The 20,858-nt window shown below is 43.7% G+C and overlaps 1 protein-coding gene across 2 annotated transcripts in view; it reads right to left on the bottom strand.

Annotated features, from left to right (window-relative positions):
* Positions 1-20,858, bottom strand: part of LOC144785866 (NACHT, LRR and PYD domains-containing protein 3-like) — a 251,221-nt gene that overhangs the window by 75,873 nt on the left and 154,490 nt on the right. For both annotated transcript variants that reach the window (XM_078664719.1, XM_078664720.1), the window contains exons 6-7: positions 18,856-19,026; positions 16,688-16,858 (exon numbers count right to left, since the gene is read on the bottom strand). In XM_078664719.1, coding sequence (XP_078520845.1) covers positions 16,688-16,858; positions 18,856-19,026 — 342 coding nt within the window. The remainder of the gene's footprint in view (positions 1-16,687; positions 16,859-18,855; positions 19,027-20,858) is intronic.

Below are 20,858 nucleotides of genomic sequence, written 5' to 3'. Positions count from 1 at the left end.
GAGACTGGCAGCGGTTGTGGCCACCTGGGACGGGGAGAACAGGAAGGGAAGACCCCTGGAGAGATGAGCTTCCACTAACCACCAACCCAGATCGGCACGGATCTGTGGAGACACTACCACCGGTAGGTCAAAATTTCCTGAGCAGAGATCCCACCAGGACAGGAGATGATTCACCATGGGGTATAAATGGAGGTGAGCCCAAGGTAGAACATTGATGGTAGCCGACATCAGCACCGGAACCCTCAACCATTGATGAACAGGGGCAGAAACCTGACCCAGGAGACAACCCAGATCCCTCCATCAGGTGTTCATCCATTCCAGAGGCAAGAAGACCATCCCTCGGACCATGTCCAGGTGACCCCCGATGAACACCAACTCCTGGGTAGGCAACAGGTGAGACTTCTTGAGGTTGATCAGGAACCCATGGGTGGAAAGAACTTTGCAGACCCTCTTGACGTGAAGAGTCCCCTTAGAAAAAGAAGAGGCAGATATCATCCAGTCATCTAGATAAGGAAAAACCCTGATCCCCTCCCTGTGGAGGATCCCGAGCAAAGGGGCCAACACCTTTGTAAAAACCCTTGGGGCAGCGGACAAACCAAAGGGAAGTACCTGGAACTGAAAGTGGTGGCCCCCCATTCAAAAACAAAGGGATTGCTGGGAGGACAGGTGGATGGGTACATGGAGGTAGGCATCCAGAAGGTCCAGAGACACAACCACCTCCCCCTGAACCAGCAGCGGTAGGATCTCCTGTAATGAGAGCATTTTTAATTTTACATGGGGAATGAAGGAATTACCAAGCTTCAAATCCAGAACTGGCGGGTGAAGCGACCATAGCGGGCCGGAGCCGGGAACCGATTAACCACTGACCCGGCCCCCGCACCGAAGCGCCACTGGGGCGGCTCCACAAGCAGGTAAATGACACAGCAAGCTCTGCACCGGGCACAACGGTGGAATCAGCGCACATTAGGCCACAGGCGGCAGGAAGAGTTGTTCTAGCCCGACTGCATAAGCGGCATGCTCCCTATTGACCCTTGGCTCGCTATAACAGAGCCTAACCGAAACCTGCCACATAGGGGAAACGGGGGAAGGAAAGGGGTAGACACCTTTGCATTCAGGCCCACAAGGGCAGGGCGTCCACCCAGGGGTCCATGATCCTGCTAGAGCAGGATCTCGAACTTACCTCAAAGTGCACTTGGATAGTCAGCACAGAACTAAACAAGCATTTGCAATGCAATAGGTCTTGCATTTACAACAATTATGAGCTATTGACGTTGTAAATGTTTTTTACTTATGTGTTTTGATTTGGAGTGGATGTATGTGGTGTGTAGTGGAATTATGTGGCACAGTGTGCAGTGAAATTATGTGGATAGTAATTATCTGGTATTTAGTGCACAGGAATTGAGTGTGGTGGTATTGCGTGTTATGGAGAGTAATTATGTTGTATGTTATTTTGTGTTGTGGAGTGTTATGTAGTGGAGTTTAATTTTGTGGTCGGCTGTTGAATTTTGTGGTGTGATATAGAATTATGTGGTGTTGATTGTATGTATGTGATGTGTTATGTACTTATGTTGTTGATTTGTGTTATGTTTTGTTGTTGTTGAATTATTTGGTGTGTAATTGAAACGTTTTTAGTTGATTTGTGTAGCGTAGAACTGTGCTGATTGGAATTATGTGGCTTGATGTGGCGTATATTCATGTGGATTGTTGCTAAGTGGTATCAATTGGTTTTATGTGGGGTGTATTTGTATGGTAGTCAGTAGAGTGTTAACCCCATTGCTGCTGCCGTTGCCACTGAACGTTCGGAGCACTACCTGGCTGGTGCTGCGAACGTTCAACGGCCGACGCAGCCCCGCCCACTCTTCAGAACGCCCGCACTGTGCCGAAATAACGGCCGCAGTTAAGGCGTTAATATGAAGAGTTGAATGAAGTTGTGCTGAGTGGTATTATGTATAGTGTAATTATGCTGGGTTGTTTTAAATTGTGTGGTGTGGAATTGTGTCTTCTGCTTTGAAGATGGAGCCATAAATATAAAATATAAGTGCACACATTAATACAAGCACAGAGTAAGAGCTTAAATACGTGGCAGCGGGTTTTATTAACTGAAATAGCATCTACTTCACAGAGATGACAGCACCTCTGGTCCCCGACTGCCTATATATTGTGAGAAAAGTTACCCAAAAAAAGCTGCAGCAAAGGAGCATTGCATTTCACAAATGTCGTTTCAATGCTGGCTGGACAATAATGAAATAGGTAGATTTCCAGGCAAGGGGATTTGTTTGGAATTCTGGTTGAGTCAGTCGCATGTGCAGCTGGCTATGTAGATGTTATTGACACAATAGCATTATATAGATGGGTCTTTGAATTGACCCTTCCAGTTTATGTTATCAAGCAAAGCTTTATTGAGGTACTGGCTGCAGTGTTTTAACCCTTTGGATGCAGGGGTTATTCCCCCGCTGTGCTGGGGGGCGTGGGGGGCACGCACAGCACCACGGTGCTCATGATGAACCCAGCTCGTCATGAGCCACGGCGCTCGTGTGCTCATGACGAGCTGAGCTCGTCACGGCCACACCCGTTTCCTTAGAACGCTCAGCACAGCAGGGGAATTAGCCCCGCGTGTAAGCGTTCTAACGCCCTGAGCACACGAGCACCGCCGGCTCATGATGAGCTGAGCTTGTCATGAGCATGGGAGGGGTTAAAATGCACTTTGCCATATCAAAACACGGCACAGCGCAGCTATCCAAATTGCTGCATTTTGAAGCTTCACTGCACTGTTTTATTAAATTCATCACGTAGCAAATGAAGAACCGTTTTAATTTGGGAGAAACAAATATATATATTAAAAAAACTATTTCCCGGAACGGAATGGTCAGACCCAATCATACCAGCAATAATGGGTAAATGTAGAGCCCTGCAAGACATAAGGAGCACCAATGAATCATCGCCTATTACAGCATGGGACACCATTTCCCGGGACCTGCTCAAAAACTTTTCCCGTACTTCAAGAAAAACCAAAAAATTTAACCCAGCAATAACAACAGATGAAATTAAGAAATTAAAATCAATACGCAATAGTACACTAAGACAAGCTCGTAGGCATCCAGGAGAAGATCAGATATTTAACAACTACAAGGTAGCCCAGAAAGCACTTCGACAAGCAATATTTCTAGAAAAAAAAAAACATTCTGAACAGTTTTGGCTAAAACTGACACAAGCAAGCAGAAGTCACAACCCAAAAGCTTTCTGGTCACTCGTCAACTCCAAAACACACAAGCAGGGAGGACAAAGTAGCGCCAACATCTCCGAAGCTGAATGGGTTCTCTATTTAACAACTCATTTCGAGGTACAAGAAAAAGAAGCTGGTCTCCCGGTAAAGTCCCTGGTATTGGCCCAACAACGCTACCGCTGCCAACCATTGGGCACAACGGATGCAGATTCACTAAAGAAAAAAGCTGAATCAAACATAAGGAGGCCACCGGCAACAAATATTACAACCCTCACAAATTTTGAAACCATCATGGATAAAACTGTTCGAATCATAACCGAGGGTCGCGGAGACGGAGCCCCAGGGCCAAATGGGCTACCACAGACGTTGTTTAAAAATGACACAGTATTCTGGGCCCATCAACTGGCACCCCTATTTTCCTATTGCTGGACCAATTCGACATTACCAGATTCGTGGCGAGGCGCAATTATACATCCAATTTACAAGGGAGGCAAGAGATCAGACCCGAAAACTATAGGATGATCACCCTATTGGATGTAGAATCAAAATATTATGCCAAACTGCTCCTTCAAGATCTGGGGTCTTGGGCATCAAAAAATAACCTAATACCCTTCAACCAGACAGGATTCGTGCAAAAATCAGGCACCATTACAAATTTGCTTACAATATCTGTCTTGTTGGACAAATCGGCTTCCTCAGGAATGTTATTGCATGGCTGCTTCGTGGACTTTAAGGCCGCCTTTGACCGCGTACCCCGTAGTCTACTATGGCTCAAATTGAAGAAACTAGGGATTACACCAATTCTTCTACGAGCAATAATTGCGCTACACACCAACACATGGATCCGCATAAAACTCGGGGACGGATCATATACCTCAAGGAAAATCCCAACATCACGCGAAGTGAAACAAGGATGTGTATTAGCGCCCCTTCTTTTCAATCTCTTCATCTCTGACCTGTCAGAGTTACTCGACGAAGTCAACTCCCATCCTCCAAAACTTGCCGGGGTAAGAGTCAGCAACCTACTGTACGCTGACGACTTAGTGCTGCTGAGCCACACCAGGGTAGGCCTGCAGAGATTCCTGGATCAATTGGCCCTTTACACCACCGGGAACAAACTGGAATTGAATCTAACAAAGACAAGGGCAATCACCTTTGGGTCAAGGAAATATCGAGGAGGCGGCTGGCTGTACAATGGCAAAAGTGTTGACAAAGCCATCTCTTATAAGTACCTGGGGGTCCACATGGATAAAAGGGGCTCATTCTCCAAACATAGAGACGAGGTAGAAGCCAAAGCTTTGACAATCCAGGTGGCATTTAAGTCGCTTGCCAGGCGACTGTCTGGGCCGAGTCTGACCCCACTCATAACAGTTATGAAGGCAAAAATCATCAATTTCCTCACTTACAGCCAGGAGATCATGCAAGGGAAGGACAACAACCTTGTGAATAAAATAATAACAAGAACATTCAAACAAGTGTTGAACCTCCCGAAATCCTCATCTCCCGCTCAAATACGTCTCTAGTTTGGCCTTCAAGACCATCAGCAGTAGGGGCCGAAGCCTTCATCAGGCTGTGTAACAAGTTGCGTACCTCCAGAGAAGGAACACTGGAGGCTCTTTTATGGCAGGAAATCTCAGCCGGACAACTTGGTAGATCATATTGGCGTTATCTACAACATTCCCTAAAACTTCTGGACTCAGAAGAAATCTGGAGCTCGAATCCACCGCAGCAGGCACTGAAAATCCACATTAAAAGGAACGTCCACCTTTGGTCCTTCCATTCAGACAGAGCCCAATTGGCCCAACGTAAGCATGCCTGGTCAGTTGTATCACGGTTCCAGCCAGGGACTATGGCCCCATATCTGTCATGTACTTATTCTGTGCAATGGAAAAAAAAATTCATAGCCCTCAGAATGGGCGAATGGCCATTCCTGTACCACCTGCCGAGATGGCAACGCGTAAACAATATTATAATGTGCAGGGGTTGCGGGAGTAGCAAGGAAACGATTGAGCATGTGGCATGTCTCTGCCCCACACTACTTGACGACCGAAAAATCATGTTAAAGAGTGAATGGAATAAACTTGGCATCCGCACGTGCCGACAAGCTAATATTGCTTCAATGAATCCGGACAATTCACTGCTCAATATTCGGTTCACTAAGTTCATGACACGAGCAGTAAGAACATTTATAACCAGAGAGAGCCAGCAAGTAAATAATAGTCAATTGTAAAAGGGCGGTCTAAGCCCTTTGCTACTCCAAATATCAGCCGACATTGGCCTTTTCTCACATGGATTACCTCTTGCCCCCCCCCCCGTGCGCTCGAAGAACATTTAAATCACTACATGTAGGGCCTCCACCATATTAATGGACCCACGCCATTAGCGCGACCAACCACTCATCCTTAACGACTAGGGTCTTGGCACGTGTTCTTAGCAGATGTTACATCAGTAGGGCCAACCTTGGTCCCCACTGTTTTTTAACTGCCCGTTATTAAGTTGCACTGATCAGATGAAGTTAATATTTCACTAACAAAGATGGATGGCCAGGACTTTTTAATCATTTAGGGATGAACCTTTCCTTTTAACCCACTGTGATGATACGAATGGACTAAATGGACACCCTTAGGTGGATCCCCAGAGAAAAAAAAAAAGAAAAAAAGAAAAAAACTAAAACAAATGGTTTAAAGCTAAGATGCAACTCCAAGACAAAATGCGTGTCTTTTCTACTATGTGTAAATATTTTAGTAATATGGATACACGTTTTTTAATTTTTTTTAAAAATCTTTGATAAATGTTTACTATTGTAATGATTTTCATTATTCAAACAATAAAGTTCTACTTACCATTATTTCCCGGAACGTTTTTTCTAATTTTGAACAGGTGAAACATTTATCGTAGAAACAGACAAAGAAAGAGTGATCGAGGCAGGAGCATTGCCAGTGTGGCGGCTTCAAATGCTGCAGTGTGGATTTTTGGAGGGGGCATTTTGCACGTATACTACTGGATAAGGTGTTTTATTGTGTAAAAGCAAGAACTGGTTTCCCGAGGCTCCACAACTTATTAGTGACAATTATTGGAGAAACACATTTTAATTAGGGACAACAGCATGGCTTTTCCAGGGGTAAATCCAGGCGAAATAACCTGTTTTACTAGAGTCTTTTTAACTATATTTTAGGATACATAACTGTCCAAGACTAAAAGCACTCTGTCCTCCTCCCTAGCACACAAGCTTTCAAAATAAATGGCGCTTTGCTGTTGGCATAAATCAATGTATAGCGGGGGCACGCTATTAAAGTATGTTTTTTTTGTGCTGGGTTGTAGCGTTAAGGGAAATACGGGCTTTCAGTGTATAATGCAAGCTCACTCGCCACGGGGCGAACTTATTGCGTTTGGCACATACATTATGGGGCTTGTCATGGAGTAGATAAAACACGTTGTGCGTGTGGTGGTGGCGTTTTTTTCTGTTTGTTAGAAATAGTCTGCCCGGTTGGCCTTTAGCTGGCGGCTGCTGCAAGTTCAATAGAAACGTTGTCCAAGCCGGAGTGACCCTTTGTGAGGGGGTTACGGAACACGGGCGAGAACGGCTGGCTCAAGACTGCAAGATGCGCTTACCTCAGGCGGGTTCATGGGTACACAGTCTAAATATTCCAGCATCGATGTTTCTGTAGGTCGATATTCTATTGGTCGATATTCTGTCAGTGATTCGGGTTCATGGTATCATATCGTGCTTGCTGGAGCAATGCTCTGGTAAGGAGCACATGAAGAGGGGAGAGGAGTTGACCTAACGGCTAGGGTGGTCTACCTCGAATCTGGGGAGCCGGTTTCGAGTCTTGGCAATGACCCTGAACATCCTGTGATTCTGTGCAAATCACTTAACTCCTTAACTGCGGCGCAAATTTCACCACGGTGCCGAAGTTCTAAAGAGTGGGCGGGGCTGCGTTGGCCAACGGTCGTGCGCAGCTCTGGGCCGGTAGTGGGAACAGTTTAATCTCCCAGTGCCTAAAAAAATGAATGTGTCCTCATGTAACGCAACTGGTGCTATGTAAAGCGCTCTGATACCCGATACTTTGGGTCAATTTCGCACTATATAAAACTCCATAAAATAAAATAAAAATACAAAATAAACACTCTTTGCATGCAAAAGAAATACTGCGTTTTATCTGTTTGCCGTATGGGTACATAGCAAAGACAACAAAACACAGATATACAAAATGAAGGCAATATAGATTGAGGAAATATACAAGCATTTGGCACCAGCGGGACCTGTTGAGGCGGTGCAACTTTTATAGCACTGCTGGCGTCTGCCGAGTTCCAGCACTTCATGGTAGAGTAGGGACTGGGAGACCCCTAGGAGCGAGGGAAGAGGTCTGGCAGAGCAGCAAATGCTGCATAGGAGGAGTACGCATTGAAGAGGCATTGCTGCCTTATGAAGGGTGAGGTTGCGTTTGTGCCAAGTGGGGGGTAGACAAATGCAAAAAGAACTATTGATGGACAGAATGCAGAACAATGTCATACATTCACCTCAGTACAGAGATCTGAGCCTAATTCCATCGTTTTTTTACACTCCATGCCATTCCAGTTCGGACACAGCCATATGCAAATCAGTCTTGACCCTGCGTCCAATGGGAACAGTCCAGCCCGAACTGTCAGGCCAGGTCCTCCTTGGACTGGAAACAAGCATCCTAGGACCGGTGGGGCGAGGGCTCAATGCGAAGAAGAGAGGGGGGGAGCAAGAACAGCTTCAAGGAGCATTCAGCAGCATGCAAAACAAAAGAAATGCAGCACCCAATTCATGCTCGGGTGACACTGCCACGCATAATGCACACCCAAGAGCCATCTCTCTCTCATGGGCTCCCTTCCCATACAGAGAGAGGCACCAGAGGAGGGGCAATTTAAGTTGTGCGAACCGCCCTGAAAGAAGAAAAAGCGCCCGTCATTGTTGTTGATCAGAGTGGTATACCGTGGTGCTTTATAAAAGTGGGCGCCTGCTAAAATATTAAGCTGGCGCCCATGTTGATATGAATATGAAAGCGGGCACCGTGCTGAAAACTAAAGCGCGGCGCCCGGGCGATGAGGAGCACAGATTACAGAGAGTTGAAAAGTGACCCTGTTGCAGGAAAGCATGTCTGTGTGCCGTAGGAGAAAGCCAGTTCCGAAAGTAGTGCTCACAGACTGTAAATAAATCATACGAGTAAGAACACACAGTAAAAGGACCAGTCCTCATGGGAGGTTACAAAATGGGAAAAGGCGGTACTAAGGAGGGACTACCAAACTTATTCACAAATCAAAAAGGGAAAGGACAGTAACTGGAGCCTTCAAGTACATACTCTAACATAGCATGCCTTGCAGAGTAGCGCATGTGATGCCCTGTCTCGACCTAAAAAACAGGCTGTGGAATGTACCGACTCGCCTCTTGTAGAGGTAAGAGGTGATAAGGGTTGGCCATGTTGGGAAGGGATTGGAGGCATGGGATGCTGACTTTTTGCTTTGGAGGGTTCTGGTGTGGAACTGAAGCTCACTTCATTTATCATGTGGCGAGGAAGACTTAGGAGGTAATGTTTAGCACACCCACACTGTTTTCCAGAAGTGTTGTGATATCTCAGACTGTAGGGATGTTTAATACACCTACAAGGATTACCTGCAGTGAGGTACCATCTCAGAGTCTTGGAGTTCAAGCTGTGTTATGACATCTCTGAGAGCTGAAATGTTTAATACGTCCACAATGACTTCTTACAGTGTTATTACATATAAGAGGGTAAGAATCTTTAATACATCCACAATTTTCTGCACCTTCGGATCTGACTTCTTCTCCTAGGGGCCGATTCCGATCTGGGTCGGAAAGCTCTCCGACCGAGCCGGATTCGAAGTGTTTTCCGACCGAGCCGGAGTCCTGCAGTCTAACCGAGCGAGTACGATGAGGCCGCATGCTGCATAATACCGGACTCGGTTCGGTCAGACTCCTGTAAAAGTCAATGGGAGCCGGTCGTACGATGCGTACATGGGCTCCCGTTGACTGAATTGGTACGTCTCGCACAAGGGAGCTCCCTACAGTGGGTAGGTGTCAGTACCCCACACCATACATGCCTGTGTTGGGGAGACCCTTGAGTTGTAAGGCTGCGGGTGACAAAGGGTCCGACGCGTACCCCCAAAGGCAACTTCTCGGACCGGCTGTCCGACGCGTGCATCGTACTGGCTCGGTCGTAAATTGCATCCATTGCACGGCACGGTTTATTTACGGACGAGATGTACGGAGCGGTTCGGACATGGAAATGACTCGGTCAGTGAATTTCACGTTGCTCGCATCATACTTGCTCGCTCGTATAGCTGTACGAGTCTGACGGGAAACACGCGTACGGCTTGTACTTTTTCCGACCGGATCGCGTTTGGTGCCCTTCCGAGCGAGAACGGAATCAGCCCCTAAGAGTCTTGGTTAACATAAAACACACCTACAATGTCTTTTGTTGTGACACCTAAACTTTTCGTAAGTTTATTGACGTTGGTACAACAATGATGTTTGAAAACCCTAACAACTCAAGACAACAAAATTACAACACAATACAATGCGAGTCTACAATCAAGAATTTAAATTCCAGTTAATCACCACTTTTACAACCAGCACATAGCCGCTTCAAATGTTTAAACAAGTCATTCAGACCAAATCTAAAAAATTATAGCCAATCTACAGATTTCATTTACTGTGCCTAGCACCTACCATGCGAAGCTTCCTAGTACCTCCCACTGGGTGAAACTTGTTCAGTCTGTACATTTCTTACATAAGCGCCTGCCCCGAGGGATGGTGGCCTGCTGGGGTCAGCAGACCATCATGTCTGGGACTGCTTTTAAATAAAGCAATTTTTATTTTATTTTAAATGCAGGCCCGTTTTCCTTAAAGGAAAACAGGATGCATTTAAAAAGAAAAATGAAACTTTTCAGTTTCATTTTTTCAACGGGCAGGCAGTGGTCCTTGGGACCACTGCCTGCTCTTAAAAATATTTTCTCACATACTGACAAAGGGGAAGGGGTCCCCTGGGGACCCCTTTCCGTTTGCGAGTGGTTTACCGCCTACTGAGAGTAGGTGGTAAACCACGAGTGTTTTGCGTCCACAACTGCGATCGCAAAACATTTGTACATGGCATGGTGACTCGCTATTAGGAAAGCATGCCCCTTGCTATTAGCGGGAGTAGCAAATGCTAATTTGCAAGTCAGTGACTCGAAAAATAGCATTTGTACATGCCATTACCTTTCTTTGCGGTCGCAAACGGGAGGATCGCCTGTTTCTGGCCGCAAAAAAGGGTCGTACATCTGGCCCTCAATCTTTTTCAGTCTGCACAAGAACAGATACAATATGTATGAATGTTTGTGTGTATGTATGCCTGTGTTATTAATATAGCACAACCCTTACCAAAAGGAAGCAAAGAGCTATACAGGGTCAAAGGCAAATATAAAAATCATAGTATGATTGGAGAGGTAGCTCGGTTCTGAGAGTGAAAGTCGACTATTCCTGCATTACTTGACCACATAGACAATATGGCTGCCTTGATCACCTTAGTCCAATCCAGTGTGGGTGCTCTCCACACCACTGGAGTCAAGCTATCCAGGCTGATGAAGGCTGATAGCCAGAAACCGGTCCTTGGATGCTTGATTCCGGTCTGGGAAAGACATGGCTTGGTAGTTCGGACTGGACTGTTCCCATGAGGCACAGGGTCAGAGCTGATTTGCATATAGCCAGTGTATAACCCAGGGTGGTGTGGAGTGCAAAAAAACGATGGATTTAGGCCCAGATCCTTGTACTGGGGTGAATGTATGACATTGTTCTACATTCTGTCCATCAACTGTGTTTTTTGCTGTCTACTTCAACAGACCTTGCCTTGGTTCTTTTTTTTGTGGGGGGTTGCCTGGCTACAACACTTTTGTAATTTCAACTTGTTATTTTAAATCACCCATCTGTGCAAGCCCATCTGTGCCCGTCCATGCAAAGGGTACAGGACAATTCCAGTTTTCAGGCAAGTAAGAGTCCCCTGGCTTACTACCACAGAAACTATCTCCTAAACATTTGCTATTCTCCTCGCACATGGGTCCCTCCACACAACATCCTCTCCTTCCCCCCGAGAGGATTGCTATCCATCCTCCCATCCTCTGGATTCTCTAAAAATGCCCTCTCTTTCACCCCCAATCCCGTTCCAGTCTTAGGCAGGTACAATACAGAAGATCGTACCTCACTCATGTTTTGATCAATGCTCAGTCTACGGCAAAGCACACCATTGAGTTTTTTGTTCTCCTCCTAGATAACCATATTTATATAGCATTTCTAATGTATACTTGACTAAAAGAACATAGTAATCCAGTCCCTGCTCAGTACTTACCAGTCGGATTTTAGATCATGAAGCAAGATCATCCTAACTGAGTTGGCGTCACGCTTATTTTCAAAGACAACCGTCTAATAAAGAGACTTTATTGTCCTACTTGTAGCAAGGCAGAACTCCTCCTAATAAGGCCTAGATGACACCCCTTTCAGGTGTTTAAATCCCTCCGGGCAAGCTGCCCGTCCCCAGCAAATTTGAAACCTACTACCACCATGATTGATTGCGTAGCGTCTCTTTTGGTGTCCTTCAATAAGCTACTAGTTCTAGGTTATATCAATGTACATGCAGACTTATCATTGGAAATGTTGTCTTGCGCCCTAATCAATGGATGCAACTTATCAAGACCCCTACCCGTTCCAAAGGCCAATCTCTTGATTTAATTTCCTCCAATCCAGTTACATTTAATGTGGGTCCTGGTGTCTCACAAGTTTGTGTAGACCATTTCTCCAAATGCTCTCCTCATGCCAACAGTTGCCTCCACCCATGCACATCACTGCACAACATTCCTAGCCTAACTTTTCTTATCCAGGAGGCAAAGCGTGTGGGTGCCAGCAATCAGAAACAGTAATCAATTTGGTTGAACCAATACTAGTGGACCCAGAATCATGACAACAACTATACTTAACTAATCTATTGCAAGAACAACATATAGAACCCATTCAAGGCACATAGATTTTATTACAGAAAGACGAGTGAGAATTGTCATCCTATTAAAAATAATCCTGGGCTATGAAGACATACACTTATGTAGAATGATAGAGACCTGAAAAAAGCTGTAGAACAATGCGAATCACATATTTGCTGGAGTCTGTAAAAGCAATTGTGTGTGAATAACTACAATTCAGAAATGAAAAGGAACGCCCTATGCTAATGGGGCGATCTACGTCCAATGACTATTGATCTATGAATGAATTAATGCGATGTTACTTGACGAGTTGTCTCTGTGACTCAAAGCAATTACAAAGTGCATTGTTATTTAAAAAAAAAAGATTTTTGAGAAAATTATTGTAAACACTGAAAACTTTCCAGATAGGTTGTTCTTCTCAAATATCTTTTGTATCTCCCTTTACTTATCACAGAGGCATTCTACCCTCTTCTAAACAATTTCAAACCTATGGACGAAACTTCTCTTATTTAAAAAATCTTCATTATAACTTGTGATTCCCCTCAGTTCACTGATGGAATATCAATGTTAAAAATTTCGATGTTCAAAATATCGAGCAAAAAATATATACTACAAAAATACCAACTCCCATACTTAAACAGGTAAGAACAAAAATATTGAATCAAAAATATAGATGTAAACATATAGATGTAAAAATATATATATAAAATACAACCATACATATTAAATATTAATATTAATGTTAACAAAATAAATTCAATTGAATTTACATTTTTACAAAATATAACGAATAAACTTAATTAAAAAAAAAATAATCATTTATACATATACATTTACTTTAAAATAATTAATAAACTATTATCTTACATTTATTTTAAAACTTTACAATTATATAAAAATAAAATATATAAATATACATAATTTAAAATATAAAAAAATATTCTAGAAAGATTAAAGAATGAAAACATTATTAAACTTAAAATGCCCAAAACAGCAGGGAAAGTCTTGATAGCAAAAAAATAAAATTTACTATTCCAACTCCAGTGAGTGCAACAGTAGGGAAAATGTTGGCTAGCAAAGGGGTAACAATTACTACTCACACTGCAAAGAGTGCAACAGTAGGGAAAGTGTTAGATAGCGGAGGGATCAAACTTACTATTCTCAATCCAGTGAGAGCAACAGTAAGGAAAGTGTTGGATACCGGAGGAAAAAAAATACTATTCACACTCAAACACTCAAATAAATATATATTAAATATTAAAAAATAAAATACAAATTAATAAACAATATGTAAATATATATATGTATATATATATATATATATATATTAAACATATAAAAAGAACACATATTATAATATTAATTACATATAACAATAACCTACAAATAGTATATCAAATAAATTAATAAATACATTTACAAAAAAATTATTGTCTTAGACTAGAAAATATGTACAAACAAAACAATTAATTAAAAAATAAATGTATTTATTTTATTTCCTACCCTATAACACCACACCAATAACAAAATACTTCAACATGTTTTATTAAATGTATTTACATAATTTACATAATTAAAGAAATATTATTATTACAAAAAACAAATAAAGATTAATTGACTACACACACTTTAACACTATAATATCCACAACACACAACTAAATTAAACTATAAAACAATAAAACAGAATTAAAACTTATTTTAAAATTAAAAACTATTACTATTAACAACTAATAAGTAAATAATAAATGGTATTTAATACCCACCCTTTACCCCTTTAAAAGTAAAAAAACACACACAAAAATAAACATTGACCAAAAATCAATATCAAATATTTAACATTAATTAACAACTATACATTAATTAATTAAACACAAATTACTTCCCACCATTTACTCCTATGAACACCATATCACACACCTAAATTTACTTTAATGAATTACCAATTAATTTATAAAAATTATTTAACAACCAATTATTTATTTATCAGTTAAAAATAATGTACTTTCCACCCTTTACACCTATAAAAACCACAACGCACAAATTGAATTAATTACACAATTACCAAAATAATGACAAATTAATTATTTAAAATTATTTAACAACAATTATTAATTCATAAATTTAAAATAAATTACTTCCCACCTTTCACACCTACAAACACCACAACATACACCTAACATTAATTACAAAAATTACTATAATTGATTACCGATGAATGAATTAAAATTAATTAACAACCAATTATTAATTAATTAATTATGAATTACTTTACACTATAATATCTCAACTAAACAAATATTAGGAAATACAAATTAATCAATAAATGTGATATAATTAAATTACTTCCCACCCTATTCCCATATATACCCACAACCTACTACGGAACTAAATGCGCAAAATAAAAATAAAAAACAATTATTAACTACTAAAAATTTAACATATATTAAAAATACAAACAAATCTTATGCAAAAAACATACATCACATACATATAAAATATGTATTAAAAAACATACCAATAACAAAAAAAAATTAACAACTATATTTTTACAAACGATATTAAACACTTCAATATTTTTGAAATCGATAAAGCTTACCTTAAGTCGATATTATTGACCACGATGTTCTTACTGTCGATATTTCTGACCCACGATATTAATGACTCGATATTTGTGCAACTTGATATTTTGTACTCGATATTCAGTCTCTGCACCGGAGGGCTTTACCTCAGTCAGATCTTTCAAAGGCAGTTGCCCTGAAGAAGGTCAAACCGTTTCTTACATTTTCATGAACACAAGTGCAATATATGGAATCAAACTTAGCTAAAAAATTCTGTTGAAGTAACTTGGGGGCATATCATCAAGGCACCGTGATAAAATTATCGCTGCTTTAGCGTCCATTTTCGGGCGAAAAGCGGCAATAATTTTATAGCATTATCAGCAAGGTCACGCTATCGCGTGAATCCTTGCCTTAGCGTCCTTTCCCTCAATGCCCAGCTTTGCATCTCTAATGAGATGCAAAGTGGGCGTTCTGCACAAAAATAACGTGAGAAATGGCGCTAACAGACATTTCTCCTATCAACAAACTTCCCGCTAACTTGCATGGCCATAAGAAAAGTAGCGCTAACAGTGCTTATCGCTACTTTTCTTACGCCTGCTTTCAATCTGACTTAACCATTATATCCAATGGAAGGTGTATATAATGGCTAAGTCTGCCCTGCCCTATCAACAACGTATCATCAATCGTTGTGCGATTATCGCTGGATTTCGAGCGATAATCGCACATTTGGCTGCTAACTCTGGCATTTTTATCGCTTTGAAGATAAGCGTAGCTGATAGCACGATAACTCCGCGATAAAATCCAGCGATAGCTGGGAATAATTATCCTAGCACTGAGCGCGCTTAGCGATAATTATCGCTTGTTGTTGCTCATATGCCCCGTGGAAAGACTGAACCTTAAGATGCATAAAACGAATGTATGAACACTTTCTCATGAGAACATTTGATAGACGGCAAATCTACCTGTACCACCAATGAGAGTTTATAATTTAATTTAATTCCCAAATATTCATGTTGATTAATGATAGCAATGGTAGAGGCATTAATGAACTAGGAATATGTTCACTTCCTTTATCAAAATCATAATTGAAGGTGTTTTACTTTATTATTGGATAATTATCCCGTATTATAAACACTGTCAGAAGGTGTGGTAGAACAATGTAAATAGTGTCTCCCAAGTTATATTTTTCCCCAAGGATGGTCACTTCAAGCCCGCTAACCTAGGGGACACTTAAGAAACTTCAAATAGGCCAAAAAAAGCAGATACCTTCAAATAAAGTGGGCAGAGTGCCGAAACGTGTCACTATCAATATTTAAAAATATATGTTTAAGACTTTTATAATTAGACAACCTTTTCAGATGGAGCAGCATATATACGCATCTGATAACCAGGCCAACATCTTCATGAAAAACAGAACTCTTTAAATAATATTCAATACATTTTCATAAAAACTCAGAAAAATATATTTCTACCATAAAGTTGGGTAATTCACCAATTTAAAATATCAATTACCAGTTTACCAGAGAGTACAACTAGCGTGCAATTGAAAATGAGTGGTTTGAAGTTAAATGGGCATTAAAGTGCCTCTGGTCAATATTGTCTGTAACCCAATCTACAGTCCAGATGGGCAACATCACATCATCATTTCCATCCCAAGAAAATGGAATACTGATTTAAGCTTGGGGCTCTCGCCATCATGGACATCAGCTACTTTGGTCACATGGCTGATGTGTATTATGGGGAGAGCCCAAGCTTCCTGCAGGGGTCCACTTTCTTGGAACGGTAATGAAATGCTGGAGGTTGGGTGCAGCTAGAATTTGGAAGGATGCACTGCTGATGTGTCTACCCTCTTAGACGCGATTCCCAAAATCCCCCCTCTCATTCCCCGCACCAATGCTAGGATTACGTTGACTCACTTGAGATACTGGAGTTGTGACGCAACGACCTGCAGCTCAGAACACAGGAGAGTCACAGCTTCGTCCCCCAAGTTGTTGCTGCCGAGGTCCAAGTAGGTCAACAGTGGGTTTCTGGCCACCATGGAGGAGAGGTCCGGGATGCACACTTTGGAGAGGCTGTTGCCGGAAACCCTTGGGGAATAAAGACAAAGCGTCCGTTGGCATTGAAGAAAAGGTGGAGCACCCTATTGCCTATTGGCTTACAGAGAGGCATTTATGGGGCTCTACATGACGTGTTGGTGGGGAGTGATAACCACGTCAACAGGTGCTAATAAACCCTTATTCATGAACGTATCACAGGTGTTGCTGGTGCTACTAGTTAACTAACATAAATGAAAGATTGAATTGCTTCATGCTCGGCTCACTATCGAATGGTCATTGAGTGACAACATAACCTCCCACTTAATAGGAAGCGCTTAATATTCTGCATACCTCTTAGATGCTCCTGGGTGCTTATTTAGAAAAATTCCATGGGCATAGGAAGTAAACCCTTTGACTCCCTGATGTCATCATAGTGTTGCCTCCTTACCACACCCTTAGGGGGTCATTAGGATGGCGGGCGGATCATGTCAGGGATTGGGACCGCCCGCCATAAGGGCGGGGGTCTCGTGGGGGGTATTAGGATGTGCCCGCCACAGTGGCGGGCACATCCTGTATTTTTAGCATTGTGGCGGGCGGTGCTCTCTGCACCACCCGCCACAATGCTAAAAATGCATTTCTGCATTTGCATTTACAAAGCGGCAGGCACCGCGTGGTTCCTGCCGCTTTGTAAATGCAAATGAAGGGGGGTACCACAGATACCCCCTGTGTGCACCCCCCACCTCTCCTTCACTCTGGGGGCCCGCAAGGGGCCCCCAGAGTGAAGACCGCATGCCTTTCCGTGGCAGCATTGCCGCCACGGAAAGGCATTGTTAAATGCCCATTGTAATATGGCTGGCGGTGTCTGATAGACACCGCCACCATATTATTCCTTTTCTGCCCCGGCCGCAAGGCGACTGGGGCGGAAGAGCGGCGGACGGTCTTTCCGTCCGCCGAGGTCCCCCCGCCATACTAATATGACGGGGGGAAACGAGTGAAGATGTCGGGCGGATTGCCCCCGCCAGGCTGGCGGTGGCTACCGCCAGCCTGGCAGGGGCAATCCGCCCGACATCATAATGGGCCCCTTAGCCTCTCAGCAACCTCCTACTTGCTGCTGAGGTGTTAGGGGGAGAGTTTTGTTTAATTCTGAACGCTGCCTTCATGACCTCCGAGACGAGTGGTATACACAGGCAGTCGCGAGAGTACTACAGAGCGCATACGCATCCCCCACCTGCCCCCAAATAACATCCACGTCTGAGCTGTACCAAGAAACCAATCTTCAATGTGCAGGGTATAGCAGTGAAATTTTGATTAATGTCCACATTTTAAAATTGTTGTGGAACACAGTGACAGCAAAATGCAGACTATGGGCTTCATTAGGATGTCGGGCGGATCGCCACCGGCATGCGCAGTGACGATTCGCCCGCCACCCATTTCCTCCTGCCATATTACTGTGGCGGGGGGGGGGGCGGGGGACGGAAAGACCGTCCGACGCTTTTCTGCCTGGTCAAGAAGTTGTCCGGGCGGAAAAGGGTTTCATATGGTGGCGGTGTCTGTTAGACACCGCCATCCATATTAGGGTGAAAGCGGGGACATGCTCTGCCACCACGGAAAGGCATGCGGAAATGTCTTGTGGGGGCCTGTTGTGGGCCCCCAGGGACACCGGGGGGTGGGGTGTAAACATGGGGGGTAACTATGGTACCCCACTGCACTTCACTGTATAACGTGACAGGCACCACACGGTGCCTGTCACGTTGTGCACTGAAGTGCACAATGTGCATTTTTAGCATTGCGGCGGGCAGTTCTTTCAGCACCGCCCGTCGCAATGTTAAAAATGCGGGATGAGGGAGCATCCTAATGGCCCCCACGGGACCGCTGACCTTCTGGCGGGCGGCCCCGTTTTACGTCGGGATGGCATCCTAATGGGCCCCTTGATCTGGTAAGAGCTATTAGAACCCAGTCTACAGAAGGCCCTCTACATGGCAACAAACACATCCTGGTGCTACCTAAAGGGTTCAAAGCTCAAGGAACCTTGATCTTGGGAACCTTACCTCAAGGTCTGGAGATGATTCTTGGCAGAACGTAGAGCTGAGCAGATCCGCTGCAGACCGCCATCGGAGAGCTGCGTATTCAACAGAGTAATCGTGGTGGGATGGTGTTGAGGGATCGCCCATGAGCAGAATTGGACAGTCTCATCACTCAGGACATAGCGAATCACCAGGCTAGAAAAATAAGACACAAATGTAAAGGGACTCAGCTCATACATGGTCATGGAAGGTGCCAGGCAACCCTAGGGGTTATCTATCATTAATATCTGCAAAATATGAAAACAGACAACCTCATCCGAAGTGATGTGGTAAAGGGGCATCGGTAAAATTCTGGTAGATGTCTCTTTCGCAAATCTAGGGGTTCCCCTGCTTCATTTAGAGGTGGAGTGTCTGGAGAACTATTGCTATCTTGTCTGTTGGAAACCGCTAGACTGTGGCCCACCTGCAACATGGCCGCCCTATTAAAGGTGGTGTTTCCGCCACAGATTTTTCATTCCGCCACAAAGGCAGGGAATTCTAGGTTTGTCGAGCAGATTGCCTCTTTAGTACCTTACACCAAATCATAACTGAGGCCTCAAATATTTTTTTTATCCCTCAATAATATAGAATTTTATTGGTTTTATTTCTGTGTTTTATAGAGCACAAACTTGACCCGTTAGGGTATCAGAGCGCTTTACAGGAAAACATAGCATTGCATAGACAGGCTTAGAATCACCAGGTAACGGATCGAGTAGTAGGGGGGTGACAGGATACATACGAGAGAGAAGGGCGCGTATTTACAGATTACATTTACAATTACTCAAGACAAGTTCCCAAGGTTCTTGGTGGGGTGACTAGGTAATCCGAAGGGAGGCAGTAGACAGCCATAGATAAGGGCCAAAGTGGTGGTTGAGGCAAAGATTAAATGAGAAATTTACCCATAAGGAAGGTTTTGGCATCCTTTTTGAAGCGAGCCAGAGAGGGGATTCTTCTGATGAAAGTCAGGAGGGAGGATTATCTGTGTTCTCCTTACATTGAATTTAATTTAATGGGAGGTGAATTATTTCATTAGAAACTATGTTTAACGGACCCACATCACCCCCAACTCAGGAACTTCCACTGGCTCCCCAACCAGAAAAGATGCCAATGCAAGATGCTAATACATGTCTACAAGGCCCTCCACAACCATGAACCAGCATACATCAACCCCCGCCTGAACTTCCAACAACCCTCCAGACACCTCCACTGCCCACGCCCTCACTCACACACTGCACATCTACTGAAGCAACAGTGGAGGACCTTCTACTACCTCGCCGCCAAAGACTGGAACAACCTTCCTATGCACCTCCGAACATCATCCTCTCTCAGTGGCGGCTCGCATAGGGTGTGCTGCGTGGCTGTGGGGCGGGGGAGGGGCAGAGTGGGGGGGTAGTAAACTCAGACATACGACGGAGCCGAGGGACGTAATAATTACTTTCCTCCGTTCCGCCATATGTCAGTGTTATGTCTGCACTCAGCACCGCCCGCCACAATGGCAGGAAAGCATGCTGTGCATGGAACTGCTGGGGGGTACCATAGGTACCCCCCATGTGCACCCCCACCCCCCCGGAGTCCCTGGAGGCCCGCAATGGGGCCCCGCAGGGCTTCTCCGCATGCCTTTCTGTGGCGGCCAATGCCGCCACGGAAAGGCATTCCCAAATGACCATCATAATATGGCTGGCGGTGTCTGATAGACACCGCCACCATATTAATCGTTTACCGCCGACCGCGGCGGTAAAGCGGCAGATGGTCTTTCCGTCCGCCCCTGTCCCCTCCGCCATCCTAATCTGGCAGAGAAGAAAACAAGAGTGGTTGTCGGGCGGATTGCCTCCGCCAGGGAGGCAATCCGCCCGACATCCTAATGGAGCCCCTAGGTGTTACAATTAAATCATCATGCCTTCTTTAGGCAAAAAGGTTTTATTATTAAATGCCCTTTACCACTTGGCTTTATGGGGTGGTTCCAATCTGCCAACAGCAGGTGCTTGTTA

This window comes from Lissotriton helveticus, chromosome 10 (genome assembly GCF_964261635.1).
Source record: "Lissotriton helveticus chromosome 10, aLisHel1.1, whole genome shotgun sequence".
Taxonomy (NCBI): Eukaryota; Metazoa; Chordata; class Amphibia; order Caudata; family Salamandridae; genus Lissotriton; species Lissotriton helveticus.
Note: the sequence above shows the minus strand (reverse complement) of the source record. Positions and strands in the feature narration are given on the sequence as shown.